The sequence below is a fragment of the Ailuropoda melanoleuca genome, chromosome 12 (assembly GCF_002007445.2).
Source record: "Ailuropoda melanoleuca isolate Jingjing chromosome 12, ASM200744v2, whole genome shotgun sequence".
Classification (NCBI taxonomy): domain Eukaryota; kingdom Metazoa; phylum Chordata; class Mammalia; order Carnivora; family Ursidae; genus Ailuropoda; species Ailuropoda melanoleuca.
In genome coordinates, this window is record NC_048229.1 from 25,521,268 (window position 1) to 25,543,470 (window position 22,203).

A 22,203-nucleotide genomic window follows, 5' to 3' on the forward strand; every position below is an offset into this window, starting at 1 on the left:
GACTCCCAGAGCAGGCTGTGAATAGAATGATAACATAGGCCTTTGGTACGGAGATGTGGAACCTTTTTTCTCCTACCACCCTCTTCTTTCCTGGTTTATTTATTTGTTTTTAAAGATTTTATTTATTTATTTGACAGAGAGAGAGAGCACAAGCAAGGGGAGCAGCAGGCAGAGGGAGAGGGAGAAGCAGGCTCCTCCGCTTAGCAGGGAGCCTGATGTGGGGCTCGATCCCAGGACCCCGGGATCATGACCTGAGCTGAAGGCAGACGCTTAACTGACTGAGCCACCAGGCACCCCTCTTTCCTGATTTATTTTTTTTAAAGATTATTTATTTATTTATTTGACAGAGACAGCCAGCGAGAGAGGGAACACAAGCAGGGGGAGTGGGAGAGGAAGAAGCAGGCTCCCAGCAGAGGAGCCTGATGTGGGGCTCGATCCCAGAATGTTGGATCACGCCCTGAGCCGAAGGCAGACGCTTAACTGACTGCGCCACCCAGGCGCCCCTCTTTCCTGATTTATTAGCAGCATATCAGGATGCTTTTGCCTGCAAGTAACAAAATCACAAAGAAAATCAGCGTCTCCTTGACTCATGGCTCCCTCCTCCAGCTTCAAAGCTAGCAATCGCATCACTCAGACCTCTGCTTCTGCCATCTTCTTGTCTCTGATTCAGAGTCTCCTGTTTCCCTCTTTCCTGTATAAGGACACTTGTGATTGCATTGGGCCCACCTGCAGAGATGACCAGAACCAGTGATCTCAAGCTTTCCGGCTTCCACATGTGGTTGTACCATCCCCAGATACAGGGACTGTCAAATCCACCCAGCAAAGCCTCCAGGAGCTTGCTGCAAGGGGGAGCACACTCCAGGACAGCCACGGCGTTGCTTGGCAAGAGAGAATCGGGAGGGCTTCTTTTAGGATTGGGGCTTGTGGGGCGCCTGGGTGGCTCGGTCAGTTAAGCACTGGACTCTTGGTTTTGGCTATCGTCACGATCTCAGGGTCGTGAAATCAGCCCCACTTCAGCTCCATTCTAAGCGGGGAGTCCACTTAAGATTCTCTCTCTCCTTCTCCCTCTGCTCCCTGGTCCCCTTTCTGCGTGCGCTCTCTCTCCAAAAAAAGAAAAAAAAAGATGAAAAATAAAGGATTGGGGCTTGTGCTGGATGGTTCTAAGGAGGATTTAAGAAAACGGAGCAGAAAGGCAAGCAGATATAGTACGTATCTTCCTTCCTGTCCTCCTCCCCCCTCTGCTCCTTCAACACGTCTACTTAGCACTCTGCAGCGGTTTCTTTCTTTTGTGTTTGTGCCCGAGTTTGTGGCTGCAGAGGTAGTGACACTATGTATTGTCCAAGATCATACAAGGTGATAAAGCACCTGCTTCTGGGGGCGCCTGGGTGGCTGTCCGTTGAGCATCTGCTTTCCGATCAGGTCCAGAGTCCTGGGATTGAACCCTGCCCTGGGCTCCCTGCTCGGCGGGAAACCTGCTTCTCCCTCTTCCTCTGCCCCTCCTCCCTGCTTGTGGGCTCTCTCTCTCTCTCTCTCTCTCTCTCTCTCTCTCGTAAGTAAATAAATAAATCTTGAAAAAGAAAAAGCTCCTGCTTGTAACTCCACATCCTCCTCCTTCCCTCCCTCGCTCCTCAGAGCCTGGAGGTCCTGCTGTAAGAAGCCCAGACCAGTTACAAGGAAGCACTCGGAGAGGCCACGTGTAGGGGTTCTGGCCATAAGCCAACAACCCACACACGAATGTAGACCCTTCCAGATCCTTCCAGCTCCCAGCCATGGTATCACTGCCAGTTTCAAGGTTTCCCAGCAGAAACCCCAAGACATCACAAAGCAAAGGCAAACCATTCTGCTGTGCTCTGTCCTAATTCCTGACCCAAAGACTCAGGAGGATGGTAACAGGGTGGTTTTATGCCCCGAGGTGTGGGGTGGTTTGTCAGGCAGCACTAATCACCCAAGCAGTGGCAGGCCCCTTTTGCTACTAGAGCCCTGATCCAAAAAGCAATTTGCTCAGGGAACCAGGGACTCAGCCCAGGGAGATGGTTAGGATTGCATTAGCCAATTAGAATTACCCTTTACTCCTTTGCTGGGGATTGGTTTAGGGGTGAGCACATGACCAATCTGGCCAGTGAGATGTAATGAGGAGTCTCCTGTGGCTCCAAGGAAAGAGTTTCCTCCACATGGAAAAGAATGAGCAGAAAGAGGGGCTGCATTCCTCGCTTTCCCTCTCCCTCCCTCCCTTTGTTCTTTTGGATATTGTCTTGTGAGGATGGGGCACTGGCAGCCATTCTGTGATCATGAGGGCAAAATCTAGAGACTCATGGAGAAGCAAATCTGGTATCATTAATACATTGAATTTTCTAATTTGGAACTACTCATCTATGGTCATTTTGTTATATAAGGTGGTAGGGTTGCCAGATTTAACAAGCGGAAGTGCAGGACCCCCAGTTATATTGGAGATACACAAACTTTCTAAAAAGTATAAATATTCCCATGGCTGTATTTGGGACATACTTATTCTAAAAAATCATGGTATAATTATGCTTCAAGGAAACTTTGTTTATATGGATTAAATTTATATTGATATAAATTTAAATCGATATAAATTTAATTGAGTGTCCTGTGTTTTATTTGGCAACTTTATTTTTTTTATAAAATTTTTTATTATGTGATGTTAGTCACCATACAGTACATCCCAAGTTTTTGATGTCAAGTTCCATGATTCATTACTTGTGTATAACACCCAGTGCACCATGCAATATGTGCCCTCCTTAATACCCATCACCAGCCTATCCCATTCCCCCACCCCCTCTAAAGCCCTCAGTTTGTTTCCCAGAGTCCATAGTCTCTCATGGTTCATTCCCCCTTCTGTTTACCCCCCCTTCTTTCTTACCTTTCTTCTCCTACCGATCTTCCTACTTCTTATGTATTTGGCAACTTTAAGAGGTTTCAAACCTATTACTGGTTTCAAACCTATTACTGGTTCCAGAGGCAGTAGAATGTCATGCATATAGGTTCTCTGGAGCAAGACAGCGTGAATCCAAATCCCACCTCTTCCTTTTACTGCCTACGTGGCTTCAGGCCAATTACCTATCTGTGATTCAGTTTTCCTGGGGATGATGATAATGATGATTATGATAATCAGCCCATTGTATTGTTATGAGAATGAAATTGAGATGCATAAATCTTGTAAGGTGTGCCTGTCCCGTGTATGTACAGTTTAAGTGCTGGCTGTTATTATAGCAAAGTAGGTAAGCATGTGGGATCTGGCATCAGACATCCAGGCTTAAAACCTGGCTCAGCTCCCTCCTATCTAGCCTGAATCCAATACTTTGTGTGTTTCAGTGTTTCTTTCTTTCTTTTTTTTTTCCCGTAAAGTGGAGGCAGTAATAACTATCTTGTGGCCTTGTTGTTAGGGTATCCTTTGTAACACATGAAAAACTCTTAGTGCCTGGCACACAGTTCAGTTATTATTGCTTAAGCCACTTTTAAAATAGTGATTCAATCAATTTGTTAGTTAATTTCTTAGGCTTTATATTTTAGAGTAGTTTTAGGTTCACAGAAAAACTGAGCAGAAGGTACAGAGAGTTCCCATCCACCCTCTGCCCCCAGACAGCGTCCCCCCTTAGCACATTCCCCACCACTTACTACAAGTGATGAGCCTGTGCCATTGACACATTATTGCCCAGAAGCCACAGTTTACATTAGGGTTCAGTCTTGGTGTTGTACATTCCAGGGGTTTTGATAAATGAATACTGACATGTGTTTATCATTACAGTATCGTACAGAATCGTTTCACTGCCCTGAAATTCCTCTGTGTTCCTCCTATCCGTCCCTCCTTCTCATCAAGCCCTGACAGCCACTGATCTTTTCTCTATGTGTTTGGCTTTCCCAGAATGTTATATAGCTGATATCACACAGTACATAGCCGTTTCCGATTGGCTTATTTCACTTAATGATATGCATTAAGGTCCGTGTCTCTTCATGACTTGATAGCTCATTTCTTTTTAGCACTGAAAAATATTCCACAGTCTGGATGGACCACAGTTTATTTACCCCTTCACCTACTGAAGGACATCTTGGTTGCCTCGAAGATGGGGCAGTTAGGATTAAAGCTGCTGTAAACACCCCCCCATTCCTTTTTGTGTGTGTGTGGACATAAGTTTTCAACTCCTTTGGGTAAATATCAAGAAGTGCAGTTGCCAGATCATATGATAAGAATATATTTCATTTTATAAGAAACTGCCAGCTGTCCTCCAAAGTGGCTACACCGTATCGTGTTCCCACCAGCAGTGAATGAGAGTTCCTGTTGCTCCACGTCCTCGCCAGCATTTGGTGGTGTCAGTGTTCTGGATTTGGGGCATTCTAATACGTTTGTAGTGGTATCTTGTTGTTGTTTAATCTCCATTTCCTTGAGATATATGATGTGTAGCATAGTTTCATATGCTTATTTGCCATCTTTACATCTTCGTGGTGAGGTGTCCATTAAGGCCTTTGCCCATTTTTAAATTGAGTTTTTCTTTTCTTATTGTTGAGTTTTTTTCATTATTATGTTCAGTTAGCCACTGTATAGTACATCATTAGTTTTGATGTAGTGTTCAATGATTCATTAGTTCCATATAACACCCAGTGCTCATGTTCCCTCCTTAATAGCCATCACTTGGTTACCCCCCCTCCCGCACTCCCCTCTGAAACCCTCAGTTTGTTTCACAGGGTCCATAGTCTCTCATGGTTCATCTCCCTCTCTGATTTCTCCCCCTTCTGACTTCCCTCCCTTCCCCTGTGGTCCTCCATGCTATTCCTGATGTTCTACGTATGAGTGAAACCATATGATAATTGTCTTTTTCTGCTTGACTTATTTCACTTAGCATAATCTCCTCCAGTCCCATCCATGTCGATGAGTAATATTCCACTGTATATATGGACCACATCTTGTTTATCCATTCATCTGCTGAAAGGCATCTTGGCTCCTTCCACAGTTTCACTATTGTGGACATTGCTGCTGTGAACATTGGGGTGCATGTGGCCCCTTCTTTTCACTACATCTGTATCTTTGGGGTAAATCCCTAGTAGTGCAGTTGCTGGGTCATAGGGTAGCTCTCTTTTTAACACCTTGAGGAAACTCCATTCTGTTATCCAGAATGGCTGTACCAGCTTGCATTCCCACCAACAGTGTAAGAGGGTTGCCCTTTCTCCACATCCTTTCCAACATTTGTTTTTCCCTGTCTTGTTAATTTTTGCCATTCTAACTGGTGTAAGGTGATATCTCAATGTGGTTTTGATTTGTATTTCCCTAATGGCTAGTGAATGTTGAGCATTTTTTCATGTATCTGTTAGCCATTCGTACGTCTTCTTTGGAGAAGTGTCTGTTCATGTCTTCTGCCTATTTTTTTGACTAGGTTATTTGTTTTTTGAGTGTTGAGTTTGAGAAGTTCTTTATAGATCTTGGATATCAGCCCTTTATCTGTAATGCCATTTGCAAATATCTTCTCCCATTCCGTGGGCTGCCTCTTAGTTTTGTTGACTGTTTCCTTTGCTGTGCAGAACGTTTTTATCTTGATGAAGTCCCAAAAGTTCACTTTTGCTCTTGTGTCACTTGCCTTTGGAGACATGTCTTGAAAGAAGTTACTTATTGTTGAGTTTTAAGAGTTCTTTGTATATTGTGGATAGCAGTCCTTTATCAGATGTGCCTTTTGCAGTATTTCCTCTTAGTCTGTGGCTTTTCTTCTCATTCTCTGATTTAAGCCACTTTTAAAAGACATTTGATATCTTGCAGATGACTGCATTCTTACAGAGACAGGGAAGTACTGTACTTATGTTTGGTGAGATGTCCAACTATGGCACCCTGTCCTCCTTTGGCCAAGGTGTGGCCCATCTATTCCTTCTTGTGCCTCAAGGGTGGAAAATGTTCAGAGTCAACTCATCACAAAGATTCCAGAAGAGAATCCTTTAGTATTCTTGGAATTGTCTCAGTTATGTGCTTTCTGAGATAACATGATTTGACTTTTCCATAGATTTTACCAGCTGCCTCATACAATTCCCATAGTTTCAGTATTTTTGCTTAAGTTAGCCATTTATTGATTCTGTCAACAAATCTTTGTTGAGTGACTGCTATGTGCTAAGCACTGTTCTGAGCACTGGGGATACTATAGTGAACAAAACAGACCAAAGCACTATAGTCATGGAACTTACATTCTGGTGGGAGAGTCATATAATGTACAAAATGTATGAAGTACATGGCATGTTTGATAGTGATAAGTGCAATGGAGAGCAGGGTTGGCTTCAGGCATGGCTGAATCTAGCAGCTTCAGTGATAGCAGGCTATGAAACCTGGAAAGGGAATAGGGAATGCCTGGGTGTTTTGCTCTCTGCCCATAGATATGTAAAGGGATTTGAGTCCAAAGAATAAGGAATGGCCCAGGAGACTTGACTTTTCATACATTGAGTGAAAAGGACCCAAGGAGTTAAATCCTGATAATTTCAAGGCAGAAAGAATAGCAAGGTTGAGAGCATTAGAGTGGAAAGGGAGAGAAGGGGGATTTCTTGCAAGGAGTATGCAGATTTTAGGGGGTCCTCAACTCCTGCGGATAGAGACATGGAGGCCTGGGTTTCCTTTGCTCCTGACAGAGTCAGTTGCTCTTGCTTGCAACTGAAGCCTTCTAACAGCCACATAGCTGTGCTGCACCAGGCTCTGTGCTGGACACTGAGGACACTGAGATAAATCAGACACAGACCCTGTCCCCAAGGAACTCCAGCCTAGAAGAGGAGCTAGCCCATGACATGTCAACTCTGGCTCGCAGAGCATCCACTGTGTGCCAACCCCAGTGACAGGTTTCACATATGTCACTTACTTAATTCTCATCCTAAACTTCATGAAAGGAACTCAGAATGAACCTAAGTCAGATCATGTCCCTTGCTGAGTTAAAATTCTGCATTCATTTCCCATTGTAACAGAAATAAAATGCCCCCAAATACAGACACTTTGCCATGGCTCCTGACCTTATCTCCTGCAAATGCCCTCCTTCCTCAGGATCCTGGAAAAATAATAACAAAATCATGATGATGATCACCGCCACCATCATCATTTCCATCCTCACCATCATCACCATCCTCATCACCACCACCACCACCATCATCATCACCACCATCATCCTCACCATCATCACCATCCTCATCACCACCATCATCATCATCACCACCATCATCCTCACCATCATCACCATCATCATCACCACCATCACCACCACCACCACCACCATCATCACCACCATCATCCTCACCATCATCACCACCATCATCATTTCCATCCTCACCATCCTCCTCCTCCTCATCATCATCCCCATCACCACCACCATCATCATCCTCATCATCATCACTATCATCCTCACCATCACCACCATCACCATCATCATCATCACCATCATCCTCACCATCATCACCATCATCATCACCACCATCACCACCACCATCATCACCACCATCATCATTTCCATCCTCACCATCCTCATCATCATCCCCATCACCACCACCATCATCATCCTCATCATCATCACTATCATCCTCACCACCACCACCATCATCATCACCACCATCATCTCCATTATCACATCATCATCACCACCATCATCACCATCCTCATCACCACCACCACCACCATCATCATCACCACCATCATCTCCATTATTGCCATCACCATCCTCATCCTCATCATCATCATCATCTCCACATCTTCTCCAGCATTTGTTATCTCTTCTTTCTCCCCCTTCTTTTTGATGATAAGCATCATAACAGGTGTGAGATGATATCTCACTCTGGGTTGATTTGCATCAGGGAAGGCAGGCTTTCATATTAACCTGTCTATCCACTTGCCCACCAGCATGGCTGCATCAGCTTGTGCACCTGCCAGAGCAGTACAAGAGGAACTGTTTGTTCACACCCTTGTCAGCATCAAGCATCCTTGCCGTGAAGAGGTATATTCCTTTTCAGCTGTGTCATGGAGAGAGGGGGTGGACAGAATGGAAGCGCCATGTCCCCACTGCTCGTGGGTGGACACAGAGGGTAGATAATGAGCCCTGGTTCTGAGGTCTTCAGGGAGAATAACAGCCTCAAGGTCCCTGGCCAGAAGTTTATATTTGTTGAGCCTGCCTTCAGCCAAGTTTCTGAGCTGTGGATGCACTGGTTGCTGAGAGCCTTCTTTGGGAGTAGAGCATCTTTTGGTTATTCGGGGAGAGAAAGGATGGTTCTCTGAGGATCTGACGGGGGGCAGGAGGTGTGGATGCCCCTGCTTTGCTTTCTGAGTTGGTGAAGTTCTTTGGGCTTCTGATTCCTGCTTCATCCATCATCTGAAGATAACCCTACAGAACAGGGTGACAGTAGGAGCAAGGGGGTGGGGCAAGGGGACCACTGGGTCATGTAGGCAGACTGACCCTCTCTGAGCTTCACCTTTTCTGGTCCAAAAATGAAGAGCATTGGCTGATCTTCTAGAAAACTTTACATCCCATAACTGTAAAATAATTCCTCTCTCCCTCCCTCTCTCCTTCCCCTCCTTCCCTCTGTCCCTCCTGCCCTGTTTCCTCCTTCATCCCTCCACCCTTCCTCATTCTCTCAATCCTTTTTCACCATAACTCATTTAAACAGATAAAACATGCCCAACACTTACTCACAAAGATGTCCATTGTGGCATTCTCTAGAGTTCTAAAAAATCAAATACAACTTGATTGATCACACAGTAATGATGATAGTAAGACAGCACACATCAAATGCTCACCATATGCCAGGACCTGTATTAAGAATTTTAATGCGTGAGCTCCATTCGTTCCCACCACAAACCTTTGAGGTAAGTACTTTTACTCACTTCATTTGGTTGGCAAAGAAAGCTTCCTCATGTCACTTATGTAACTTAGACTTCTTTAAATATTATTTGCCAACACCACATGACAAGGTATTGCACGCTAATTAAAATCATAATCATGAATATTTTTATTAATATGGAAAAATACTCCATGGATGAAAAATGCTAAAATGTAAAATGTGATTGAAAACAAACTTTGTTTTCAAAATGAAATCTACACCTATGTATGTAATGCATCGAACATCCATGAGTATGATCTATGTGGAATTACAGGTAAATTTTCATAAGCCTAATGTTTTCTGATTCTAAAGTGTAAACTCCCTCCCAACTTGAAGGTATATAATGGACCACTCCTCATGACCCCTGTGCTGCTCTTTCTGCCCATGTGTCCTGTCCCTGTGCTTCAATAAAGCCACCTTTTTGCACCAAAAAATAAACAAACAAATAAAAGTGTGAAGTGAAATTATAGTAGGAGTCAAATCATATAAACCATTTCATGTCCATAAAAATCTGAAAGATATAAGGCCAAACTATAAATCCTGGTCATCACTTTGAAGTGGGATGTGAAGTTTCTGGGGAATTCTGTTTGTTTTGTACATACTTATATTATTTCAAATATATTTAATTTTTTTATTTTATTAAATTGTGGTAAAATACAACAGAAAATTTACCATCTTAACCATTTTAAGTGTACAGTTCTGTAGTGTTAAGTATATTCACATTGTTGAGCAACCAATTTCCAGAACGTTTTCATCTTGCAAATCAAAACTCTGTCCCCACTGAACAACTCCCCATATCTCCTTTCCACTGAGCCCCTGGCACCCACCACTCTGCTTTTGGCCTCCATGAATTTGCTTCCCCTGGATACCTCGTATAAATGGATCAAATGTTTTTATAGCAAGTGTGTGTTTGTGAAGGGCTTTCATTCCTTCTTCAGTGTCTAAATTTCTGTAGAAGCAAAATTTTCACAAGCAAAATACATGTCCATGGACAAAATTAAGAATGTTCCAAGGATGTATGATGACAAATATCTCTTGTGTCTCTGACCCCCAGTGACTCTTCAGAGGCAGCCACTGTTGGCATAATCATTTATATCTTTCCAGAAACATCCATTGCATATACATATATGTATGTATAGATGTATATATAATACATATATGTAACCTCTTCTGCTATTTATAGAAATTATAGCATATTCTCCAGTGTCGTGCACCTTGTTTCTACATTTTGTTTATTTTTTTATAATAATTTTTTATTATGTTATGTTAGTCACCATACAGTACATCCCAAGTTTTTGATGTCAAGTTCCATGATTCATTACTTGAGTATAACACTCAGTGCACCATGCAATACGTGCCCTCCTTAATACCCATCACTGGCCTATCCCAATCCCCCACCCCCCTCCCCTCTGAAGCCCCCAGTTTGTTTCCCAGAGTACATAGTCTCTCATGGTTCATTCCCCCTTCTGATTACCCCCCCTTTCTTTATCCCTTTCTTCCCCTACCAATCTTCCTAGTTCTTATGTTCCATAGATGAGACAAACCATATGATAAGTGTCTTTCTCTGCTTGACTTATTTCACTTAGCATTATCTCCTCCAGTGCCATCCATGTTGCAGCAAATGTTGTTCACTTAGCATTATCTCCTCCAGTGCCATCCATGTTGCAGCAAATGTTGAGAACTCGTTCTTTCTGATTGCTGAGTAATATTCCATTGTATATATGGACCACAGCTTCTTAATCCAGTCATCTGTTGAAGGGCATCTCGGTTCCTTCCATGATTTTCTTCACTACATCTGTATCTTTGGGGTAAATACCCAGTAGTGCAATTGCTGGATCATAGGGTAGCTCAATTTTTAACTTCTACATAGTAACACCATTCTTGCAGGAGGAGCTATGGAGTTTTGGACTGTAAGAATACAACATAATGCATTTCCCTATTCCTATCAATGGGCATTACGTTCTTTTCAATCTTCTATTCTTAGAAATAATGCCCAGCTCTAACTAACCCCACCACAGACCTTTGTGTGCATATGCACATCTATTTGGATAAATTCCTAGAAGTAGAATTGCAGGGCCAAGAGATTTCCTGAGTGTTAATGTAGGCAGATATTGCCACTATGCCCTCCCAAGAATTTGTTCCCGTTTACACAGCTACCAACCACGTACGTGAATGCTGGTGGGAAGATCTTTGCAATCATTGCTAAAATCTAAGTGTGGGGGGGCTGGCATGAGAGATGATAAGCTCCCTGTCGCAAGAGATATGTAACCAAGGGCTTAACAGCTGCTTGGTGGGGATGTTGTCATGGTCATGCTTCTAGAATCACAGAAGGGAAGTGGGTGAAGTCACTTGAAGAAACTAAAGATTCTGTAATTAGCGACCCCATCCATACTGTAGGAAGTGTAGTTCGCAGCCAATCAAATGTTTCCTGAGTCATCACCCTCAACACCTTTGTGCATGAAAGGCCACAGACCAGGTCCCAGGACTCTCACTGATTTCCCAGTGTCAAGAGAAATGTCAGGACTCATGTCTGGCAAGTGCCCAGATATCCCCAGAAACTAAATTTTGCCCTTACAACATGGTGGGTTAGGTCTTCTTAGCCCAAATTTGTTTGTGTGGAAGCAGAGGCTCAGTGAGGGAACAAAACTGTCCAAGGCCACACAGCTAGGAAGGGGCATCTGGGATTATTCATTTGTAGTAGTAACAATGATGACTACTACTGAGCTCTTACTAGATGCCAGACCGTGTTGTATTGATGAATCTAGGTTTAAACTACCATCACCCCGTTTTACAGGAAATGAACCCAGGGAATCTATTAATAGTATATGAATACATTTTCCTTGAAAAATATTAAATTTTTTACAGGGAAACAAACATCTCATTTCGCTAAAACCCACATGTGTCTTCTCTGCCACTACCTGGTGGTGTGTTTTTCCAAGCTGGGTTTTACAATGGGCATTGTCTCTGACATGCAACCTCACTGGATTCTCATGACCCCGAAGATGGGCCTTTTTTCAAAAAAATTTTTTTCTCCCAGTTTCTTCACTAGGGAATGGAAGTTCAGAGAGGCAAAGTCTCCTTGCCCACCGTCACATGGTCAGAAAAAGGTGGAGCCTGGATTTGAACCCTGCTCTGTCTGAACTCTGCTCGTGATCTCATGGTTCCAAGGGAGTGGAGGCCGTCATTCTCACTGGGTGAGCGCAAATGTGAGTACTCCATGGATAATTTCATCCTCCAGGACTGAGGGAGGCAAGAGGAGGTGTTCTGTGGGGCTTGGGGGAAGTAGGACAAGCATATGGGAGGGTACTAATGTGTTACGTTATAAACTAGTATCTACTGTGTGTAGAGGCTGCATAGGATAGAGCTTATTCCAAAGCTGGACACTATGGGTTCAGAGCCATGCTTTTCCATTTACTCGGGCAAACTTACTTAACATCTCTGGCTTTGGGAAACAAGCAAGATATAACAACAGCATTTCACACAGTTGTCGTGAGTACCCAGGTAAGGTAAGCAATTCTTATGCCCTCCTCTTACTACAGAGGAGGAGATGGGAATTAGCAGAAGTTAACTCAGCGTCTCTCCAGGTAAGCTCGTTCGATCCATGACTTTGGAAATTCTCTCTGTCCTGACGATGCCCAAATGTTTATCCCCACGCTGAAGCTCTCATCTGAACCCCAGAACCGCAAACCCAATGGTCTCCATGACAACCCAACTAGGGGCTCTCACAGAGCTCTCATGCTTGTGTCAGGGCTGGAGTGTGGACTGGGTAGATGGAAGGGCTTGAGTGTGAATATCTGGTCCACTGCGTACCAGCTGTGCAACTTTGGGGAAGTTATTCAATGTAAGAGGGCTGGTTTCCTCTTGATTTTGAGCAAGACAGTTATATTCCCTGGGCTTAGTTTTCTTTTTTTCCCTATTTTGTTTTATTTATTTTTTCCAGCTTTATTAAGATATAATTGATAAATAAAATTGTATATATTTAAAGTGTACAAGGTGATAACTTGATATAAGTATATATTGTGAAATGATTACCACAATTAAGTTAAAACATCCATCATCACCCACAATTACACTTGTGGGTGTGCATTGTAAGGACACTTAACGTTCACTCTCTCCGCAAATTCCAAATATACAATACAGTGTTATTAACTATAACCACCACACGCATATTAGATCCTCAGAAATTACTCATATCTAAGAGGAAGTTTGTACCCCTGCCTGACATCTCATTTCTTTTAATTAATTAACTACTTGATTTGAGAGAGAGGGCATGAGCAGGGGGAGGGGCAGAGGGAGAGGGAGAAGCAGACTCCCCGCTGAGCAGGGAACTCAAAACCGGCCTCCGTCCCAAGACCCTGGGATCATGACCTGAGCGAAAACAGGCACAGAGCTGACTGCGCCACCCAGGTGCCCCCAACGTCTCATTTCTGCGTGCTTCCCGCCTCTGACACCCACCATTCCACTCTGTTTCTATGACCTCCACTTTTTTTTTTTTAAAGATTCCATATATGGGCCACTTGGGTAGGTCAGTCGGTGAAGCATCTGCCTCCAGCTCAGGTCATGATCCCGGGGTCCTGGGATTGAGCCCCACATGGGGCTCCCTGCTCAGCAGAGAGCTTGTCTCTCCCTCTCCTGCTCCCCCTGCTTGTGCTCTCTCTCTCTCTCTCCCTGTCAAATAAATAAATAAATAAATAAATAAATACTTAAAAAATAAGATTCCACATATGAGTGACATCATACAGTATTTATATTCCTCTAACTTATGCATAATGCACTCTAGCTTCATCTGTGGTGCCCCAAATGGCAGATTTTCCTTTGTTGTTTTTTTTTTTAAAGATTTTATTTATTCATTTGACAGAGAGACAGCCAGCGAGAAAGAGAACACAAGCAGGGGGAGTGGGAGAGAAAGAAGCAGGCTCCCAGAGGAGGAGCCTGATGTGGGGCTCGATCCCAGAACGCCGGGATCACGCCCTGAGCTGAAGGCAGATGCTTAACGACTGCGCTACCCAGGCGCCCCTCCTTTGTTTTTTTTATGGCTAAATAATATTGCATTGTATATGTGATACATATATTATGTGAGATATATGTTCTATATATCACATTATATATATTTATACATTATTTTATATATAATTTATTTTGTATGTGTTATTATATATATATATATCTGTCCCATTTTCTTCGTCCGCTTATAAATCAGTGGACACTTAGGTTGCTTCCGTGTCTTGGCCCCTGTGAATAACGCTGCCGTGTGGGGCACTGTATGGGGGAGCAGATGACTTTGAGAGAGTGATTTCACTTACTTCGGGACACCTAGATTCTCCGAGTTTTGTTCTCCTCATCTGCGGTTCTGAGACTGTGGTGTCATAGGGTTTTGACTATGAAATCCACCTCCAGATGAGAATATGAAGCTCAGAGGAAAACAGGCGTCTTGCTGGAATTGCAGGGTTAATAAGTGGCACACGCAGAGCTTCAGCACTTACTCCCCAGCTCCAGCCCCCCTTACTGCGCCGTTTAGTCAGCTGCCACACGGGCCGAGCTTGGCATGAGTTTTGGGCTGCCAGCGTGAGGCTGGAATGCACGGGCAGAGAGTGAGCTCCTGGGGAAATTAGAAGAACGTGTTTAAGGGGAGGGGCATGGTGAGAACTGAGAGCAGATCCTCTCCTTAGCTATTCAGCAGATATTTTTATACTTCTGTGTGTGCCAGACGCTGACCTAGGTCCTGGGGAACGTAGCTATGTATGAGATAGATGTTCAGCCATTCAGTAAAGCCAGGCTTCGTGTTAGGTACTAGGGAGAAAATTGCAGGTGAGACAGGCGTCCGCACATGCGATACATGTTGATGGAGCGTCTAATGCAAGCTCGACAGGACGCCGGGTGGTGAGATGCCATTATAGAATAGCCTTGCCCCGCTTCTGAGGAAGGCATCCCCACGTGCCGTTCCCCCGCGGCCTGCTCCAGTGCCTGGTGCAGGGACTTATTCTCTCTGGCTAAATAAGTGAGTAAATGTGGAGGCCATGCCTCAAGGGAGCTTGAATGCCCTGACAGCACATTTAAGCTTCCTGTTGTATGTAACAGGAGTATAGAAACAACTGCAGGGGCGCCTGGGTGGCACAGCGGTTAAGCGTCTGCCTTCGGCTCAGGGCGTGATCCCGGCGTTATGGGTTCGAGCCCCACATCAGGCTCCTCTGCTGTGAGCCTGCTTCTTCCTCTCCCACTCCCCCTGCTTGTGTTCCCTCTCTCGCTGGCTGTCTCTATCTCTGTCAAATAAATAAATAAAATCTTTAAAAAAAAAAAAAAAAGAAACAACTGCAGGATGTGGGCTCATCTGGATTCATTTAACAAACACTGATGCCTGTGGACTTGGTATGTGACCGTCGCAGTGCCCAGAACCTCGTGTATTGTGTCATTTATTCTTCACAAAGAATCCTTGTGAGAGAGAAGTCATAGCACACCTAGCAGAGCATAAGTTGAGCTGCGCATTAGATGGAAAGGTGTCTAGTCCCCTTGTGCTCACAGTCTGTAGAAGGAAATAGATTATTGAAGAAAAAGTACTCAATTTAATTTCAAACTGTGTATAGAGGAGGGGGTGGCTGGTTACATCCTGAAAAGGTGATATTTGAGTGGACACCTGGAGGATGAGAAGGATGCAACCATACCCACAGCTGGGGATACCCTACTGTGCAAGTGCAAAGGCCCTGGGGTGAGAGGGAGGTCTTTGAAGCTGGACTTAGTGAGCGAGAAGATCAGAAGATGGGGATGGGGATGTAGCCAAGAACCAATCCTCACAGACCTTAGAAAAGGAAACCAGTGATACAAACAGTCAGGGAACAGCATCTCAAGGGGCAGGGCTGGCAAGTGCAAAGGCCCTGAGGCAGGACCAGGCATTGTGGAAGCAGCTCCATGGAGAAGAGGTCAGAAGGTGGATGGGCCGGGCCAGTCAGGACCTCGTGGGCCTCGTACGGCCCTGGGATCTCCTTCCATGCTCATGGGGGGCATTCAAGGAGGACCCCGCATGAGCTGATTTGCCTTTTGATAAGACACCTGCCCTACTCTGCTCAGCCCATGTTGGGGAGACAAAGCCCGGGCAGGCACAGCTCTGCTCTTCACACCTTTCCTTACCTCTTCCCCTCCCAGAGGCTCCTTTGCCCACCCAGGTCCATGCCAGCGGCCTGGGCTCCCCCGGGCGCCCCCGACGCCCCACCGTGTGCCAACCAGAGCTGTGCCCCGCGTGACCTGGTCCTGCTGGGCTTCGCACATGTGCCCACGCTGCGGCCGCTGCTTGCCGCGCTCTTCCTGGCCATGTTCCTGCTCACGCTGCTGGGCAACGCGCTCATCGTGCTGCTGACCGCCCTGGACCCGGCGCTGCGCGTGCCCATGTACTTCTTCCTGCGCCACTTGGCCCTGCTGGAGATCTCCTTCTCGCTGGACATCGCACCGCGGCTGCTGGTGACCCTGCTGCGGCCCGGGCGGGGCGTGTCCCCCGCGGGCTGCGCCCTGCAGCTCCTGCTCGTGCTGTCGTGCGTCACGTCCGAGTGCTTCCTCCTGACCGCCATGGCCTGGGACCGGTACGTGGCCATCTGCAGGCCCCTGCACTATGGGGCCATCATGAGCCCCCGGCTTTGCCACCTGCTGGCCGCCACGTGCTGGCTGGCCGGAGTCCCCGTGTCGCTGGTCTTCACCGTCTGGCTGTTCAGCTTCCCCTTCTGTGGGCCACGTGGCATCCGCCACTTCTTCTGTGACATCGCCCCTCTCCTAAGCCTGGTGTGTGCGGACACAAGAGTCTTCGAGGCCAGTGTGTTGGCGGCCACAGTGCTGGTCATGATCGTTCCCTTCTGTCTGATAGCCACGTCCTACAGCAAGATTCTGGCCACCATGCTTCGGATGCCATCGGCCACGGGGCGCCACAAGGCCCTGTCCACATGCGCCTCGCACCTCATCGTGGTGGCTCTGTTTTATGGCACCACGGGGGTCATCCACTTGCGACCCAAGGCCAGCTACTCCCCAGAGAGCAAGCAGGTGGTGTCCCTGTCCTACACCCTGGTGACCCCCATGCTCAACCCCCTCATCTACAGCCTTCGAAACAAGGAGGCGAAGGCTGCCCTGGGGCGTGTGTGTTGCCACCGCCAGGAATCTGGACCCCATGAATGACCTCTTCGGGAATTGTTGGTGGATGTTTGACAAGGATCTATGTGCAAATATGTGGTGCAGTACTCTGACTTTTTTCTGGGAAACTGTATGTTTTTCCTCTTGCAGTCATGGTGGTGCTGGTTCTTTCTGTCCAAGAAAAGGCTCATGACAGATAATTCAGTCCCTGATTACAGTTATTCAGTAGTGACGGACAAATGAACCTAATTTGAGTCAACGAGAGTGCATTAGTTAGCAGGCGCCGCAAGAATGCTGTGTGGAAAACCATCCTAGAATGTAGTGTATTAAAACATGTCGTTTATTGCCACGGATCTTCAATCAGCTGAGGGTTAGCTAATCTAGGTTGAGGTCATCTGGTTGGTTCTTCTGATCTTGGCTACGCTTGCTCATGCAAATGAGTGTTGACTATCCTAGACTTGGTTTAGCTAGTCTGGTGCTCACGTTTCCCCTCCTTCCCCTGGGACCAGAGCTCCGGCATGACTTTTCTCATTACAATAGCTGAATGAGAAGGCCCAGTTGTTCAACTGATTTTCAAAGCTTTGACCATGTCACACCCAGTAAGATGGCATTAGCCAATGCAAGTCACATGGCCATATCCATAGTCATGGGGTAAGGAAGTACACTCTGTCTCTTTGTGAGAGGAACCGTGAGGTTATATGACAAACGATATTGACAGATGGAGGAGTGAGTAGTTTGGGGCTTTAAAACTTACTTCAGAGAGCCAGACATTGTGATTTTTGTTCAAACTTCTCTTTGTTCATAGCTGTTAAGGGTGTAAACTTGTAGATGCCATCAACTATCTGGTCTTTAGCAGGGGAATTCCTGCTTGGTAATGGAGTCATTGCAAAGAAAATCAAAATCAATGGTAGTGGATGGGGGATAGATGTGGTTCTAATGATTTTATTGAGTTCCTGGATCCAGCCATGCCTGAAGTCTGTCATGCCCTTGGGAATTCCTTTTAGGTGAACCAGTAAATTTGTCTTTTACTTAAGCCAATTTGGGTTGGTGTTCTATCCCTCTCAGTTCCCTGATTTACTGATCTCTTCTCTAATAATTAGCCTGGTACATGAGTGACATTATTTCTTCTCTCAAGCTCAGTAAGAATATTTTTTTGAATAGAGTTAAATGTATCAGAGGAGAAGTTTCTTCCCTTTAGTTTATGCTCTACTTTTGGAGGGATCTGGTTTTTCTAGAAGACAAACCTGGATTTGAATTGTCACTCTTTGTTTTCTTGGTTCTACAAACTAGGACTTGACTTCTCTGAGCCTCAGCCTTCTCATCTGTGGAGTGGGAATAATAACCATACTTAACACATGGGGTTGTTACCATTAAACAAGGAGATGCGTGGAAGCACCTAGCACAGTGCTTGGAACGCGGCTGGTGCTCAGTTAATGGTCTCCATTCATTATTCACATAGATGTCCTCATAGATTAGAAATCCAAAGCTCTATCTTCAGGAGGAAGCGTACTGTAGTATTCCCAGGAGGCTGGATTTGGCATTGGGGGACTTGGAGTTCAAGTATGGAATGAAATCCTTCAATGTGGTTGTTGGACAAGTCTCTCTGAGGCTCAGTCTCACCCTGTATAAACGGGAAAGGGTTTGAGGAAGAGCCCCTGCCCTGCCACCACCCAGGATTATGGTGGCGATCTAATGAGACAACTACTATAAAACTGTAACTACTGTGTTTTCTCCTTAATTTGGCATCAAACAACAAACAAGTGTGTATTGAACATCAACTATGTGTCAGGCATCTCTCAAGGCTCCCAGGACACTGTGGTTAATAAGACAACATAGTCTGGGCCCTCGTGACCTTTCAGGAATGTGCAGAATTTTCTTAAGATGTGGTTCAGAAACACCTGGGGTGGTTGTTAAGCATGGAGATGCCACCCCCAGTGTGCGCCCCACCCCAGTCTACCAAATCGGAAACTTTGAGATCACAGCCCAGGAATATGTGTTCATGAAAAAGTGCCCGGTGTGATTCCAATGTAGAGATGTACATCTACTAGTCTAGCAGGTGCCTCCTTGGTAGGGAGAGGACAAAGAAGGTGAACACATCAATCCCAAAGCAAACACTAAAGGGAAAGTGGTCTAGAATCTAACCAAAATCTTTCCTACCTTGAAACTCTGAGGTCCTCACCACTGAAATCTGCTCAAGCTACTTCTATGGACGGTTATGACCAAGAACCTTAGTTCTTGGAATATAAAAGTGGTCATTGGGCCATCAACCTTGTGCCCAGTACAGCTGTGTAAAAGGCTGAGCCTCCTGGTATCAGATAAACCACCACGTTCCTCAGCCACGGGGCATCTCTCAAGACATCTGTTGATTTTCTTGCTGTGCACTCATTCCCCGTTTTCCCAGTAACTGTATGTAGATTTGTCTTTGGGAAGCTACCTGTACCCTACTCCCTACAGTCTTTTGTCTTTGGCAGTTTTATGGAAGTACTTCTCTCTGCCCTCACCATGTATAGGGTGTTGGCTTGATATCCCCAAACTCGGCCATTCCTGCACTTGCTCCCTGGAATTGGATCACTGAGTGAAACAAGCACTGAATATGGAACTGACTTTTCTCTGTGGTCGGCCTGGTACTTCTTATCCAGTTTACCAAAACTGTCCTGATCCATGATCCTAGCAAAATATGGTTCTTCAGCAATCCCACAGTCCCCAGCCACTTTCTTGGCTTAAGTGACCCAGAGTTAGCTTCTCTTTTTAGTGACCAAAGGACTTAAAATGATACAGCATCAGTCCCAGTTTCCCTGCCTGACCCTGCAGTTCTGTTTGGCCTGGACCCAGTGGTTGCCAAGGTCACTTTACAATGGTCTTCTCAAGAAGATGTCCTTGGGGTTTTTGTCCTTCTCACCGTTGTTTCAGGTTCCTCTTGAAAATATGACCCAATCACTACTGGATTTAAGAAACTTGTGGCCTCATAAACCCTGAGTTTTAAGCCCTAGTCTCTACCTGAGACCTTCCAACAACCAAAGAACACAACAAACCATTGGTTCCAGGCCACCATTCTCCCAGATCCCTCCTCTAACCTCCTGTCTCCCCTGTCCCTGGTTGTATCATGAGAAAGCCTTCTGAAGTTAAGCCTATATTTTATGAGAACCAGAACTTTCTAGGAAGTGGGAAGCAGACCTCTAGTTTTATTCTACCCACCCCTCATCATCAAACATTCCTGGAGTATGCACTGTGAGTCAAGCCCTGTGCTTGCCTCTGTGAATACAGAAAGAAAGGACAAGTTTCTTCTTCTCAAATACCTCTTTGTAGTTGAGGACACATAAGACAAAAAAAGTTATAATTTAGTATGAAAGGTGTTGTAGTAGCACACTGAGTCATTATCTTGAACATTGGGATGGAGGTGAGCTAGTATGTATTGAGTATCTACTATGGGTCAGTCACCACACTGGACATGTGACACGTATTTGCTAATAGAATTTTTTAAAAGATGTCTTGGTTTAATACCCGTCTCATGGTAATAATATTATTGCTTCCATGTGCTGGGTATTTAATTTGCACTGAGCTCAGAGACTTACATGCATTAAACAATTTTATCCTCTCAATGACCCTGGAAGGAAGGAAGGGTTCTCTTATTTTATAGGGAGGTTCATTCTTCTAATCCATGAGCATGGAATGTTTTTCCATTTTCTTGTGTCTTCTTCAATTTCTTTCATAAGTGTTCTGCAGTTTCTAGAGTAGAGATCCTTTACCTCTTTTGTTAGGTTTATTCCAAGGTTATCTTACGGTGAGGTTCAGAGACAAAGTAAATCATGAAGGTTCTGCAGCTATTGAGATTTGGGTCAAAAGCTGAATATCATCTGTCAGGCTCCAACTCTGCGGAACATTTCCACAACCTCACTTGGAATGTGAGTGTTTAACCAACACTGACCGATTGCCTACCATGGTCCCAGAAGTAATTCCATCACACTGTACTGTTTTACCAGAGAAGGGAACTAATTCTGTGTGGCTAGAGAAAACAGAGGGTTCAAAAATATTTTTCGAAGACTGAAGTTGCATATGAAATTTAAAGGGTTGAATTGGATTTCGTTGTGAGGAAAGGCAATCTCTTGTCAGAAAGAATAGTTTGGGCAACACTCCTCAGGAGTCAGTGTACTTTAGACCTCTGGATGTGTGTGTGTGAGCAAGGATAAAGGTGTGGAAAGATTCACACAAATATCTTCAGGCTGGGTATAAAGGTTATAGTGATTCTAATTGTCGAAAAATATACATAGCATAAAATTTGCCCTTGTTAACCATCGGTAGGTGTACCATTCTCTGGCATCAAGTACGTTCACGCTGTTGTGCAACCATCACTACCATCCATCTCCAGAACACTTCATCTGGAAAAATGGGAGCTCTGTACCTGTTAAACACTAATTCCCCATTCAGCTCTCCTCCAGCCCCTGGCAGCCACTATTCTACTTTCTGTTTCTGGGAATTTGAGTACTCTAGGCACCTCGTATAAGTGACATCACATAGTATCTGGCCTTTTGTGGCTGACTTATTTCACTTAGCATAAGGTCTTCAAGATTCATCTGTATAGTAGCATCTGTCAGAATTTCCGTCCGTTTTTTGCAGAGAGCTGAGCTCCATTGTGTGCATGTACCACAGTTTGCTTATCATTGCCTCCATCCACGTACACTTGGGTAGCTCCCATCTTTTGGCTTTTGTGGATGACACTGATCTGAACACGCAGGTGCAGATACTCATTTTTGCCACTACTTTCAATGGGCAGCACTGTCTTAGCCTCCAGTCTCTCCTGGAAAGTCCTCTCCTGTGGTCCTCAGATGCATTAGCTCTTCTCAGAACAAGTTATGAACCTGTGTTTCCATAACCAAACTTATCAACCAAAGGCAGGAACAGTTTACCACTCGTCCTTATACCCCAGGACCCAAACACAAGACCAGGCATTGGGAAGAAATCAGTCGATGCACGATGGCCTGAGCTGAGGGTGGCTCCGAGGCTCCTTCTCCCCTTAAGCCTCCACAGAGTATCAGTAAAAGTGTTTTTCACACCAACTCTGCTCCAAATCTGCAGAGACCAGGGGAAGTCTCTGAGGTCCAGAGCTCCAATTTAAGCCGGCCTCCCTGCCTCCTTCTCACTCACTGCGGGGAGAGTCAACTAAGCAACTTAGAGCACCCAGAACCACGAAGAGAAACAAGGGTGGGAGGAGTGGATGCCTCATTCAGGACCAGGAACAGCTTCTTCCAACATGGACTG

General features: G+C 45.2%; 1 protein-coding gene across 1 annotated transcript in view; it reads left to right on the plus strand.

The window, feature by feature from the left end:
• Window positions 1-17,143, plus strand: part of LOC100468180 (olfactory receptor 10A7) — a 44,902-nt gene extending 27,759 nt beyond the window's left edge. The window contains exons 2-3 of the mRNA XM_034639537.1: window positions 11,879-12,047; window positions 15,979-17,143. Coding sequence (XP_034495428.1) covers window positions 16,003-16,992 — 990 coding nt within the window. The 5' untranslated portion in view covers window positions 11,879-12,047; window positions 15,979-16,002 and the 3' untranslated portion in view covers window positions 16,993-17,143. The remainder of the gene's footprint in view (window positions 1-11,878; window positions 12,048-15,978) is intronic.
• The last annotated feature ends 5,060 nt before the right edge of the window (window positions 17,144-22,203 follow it).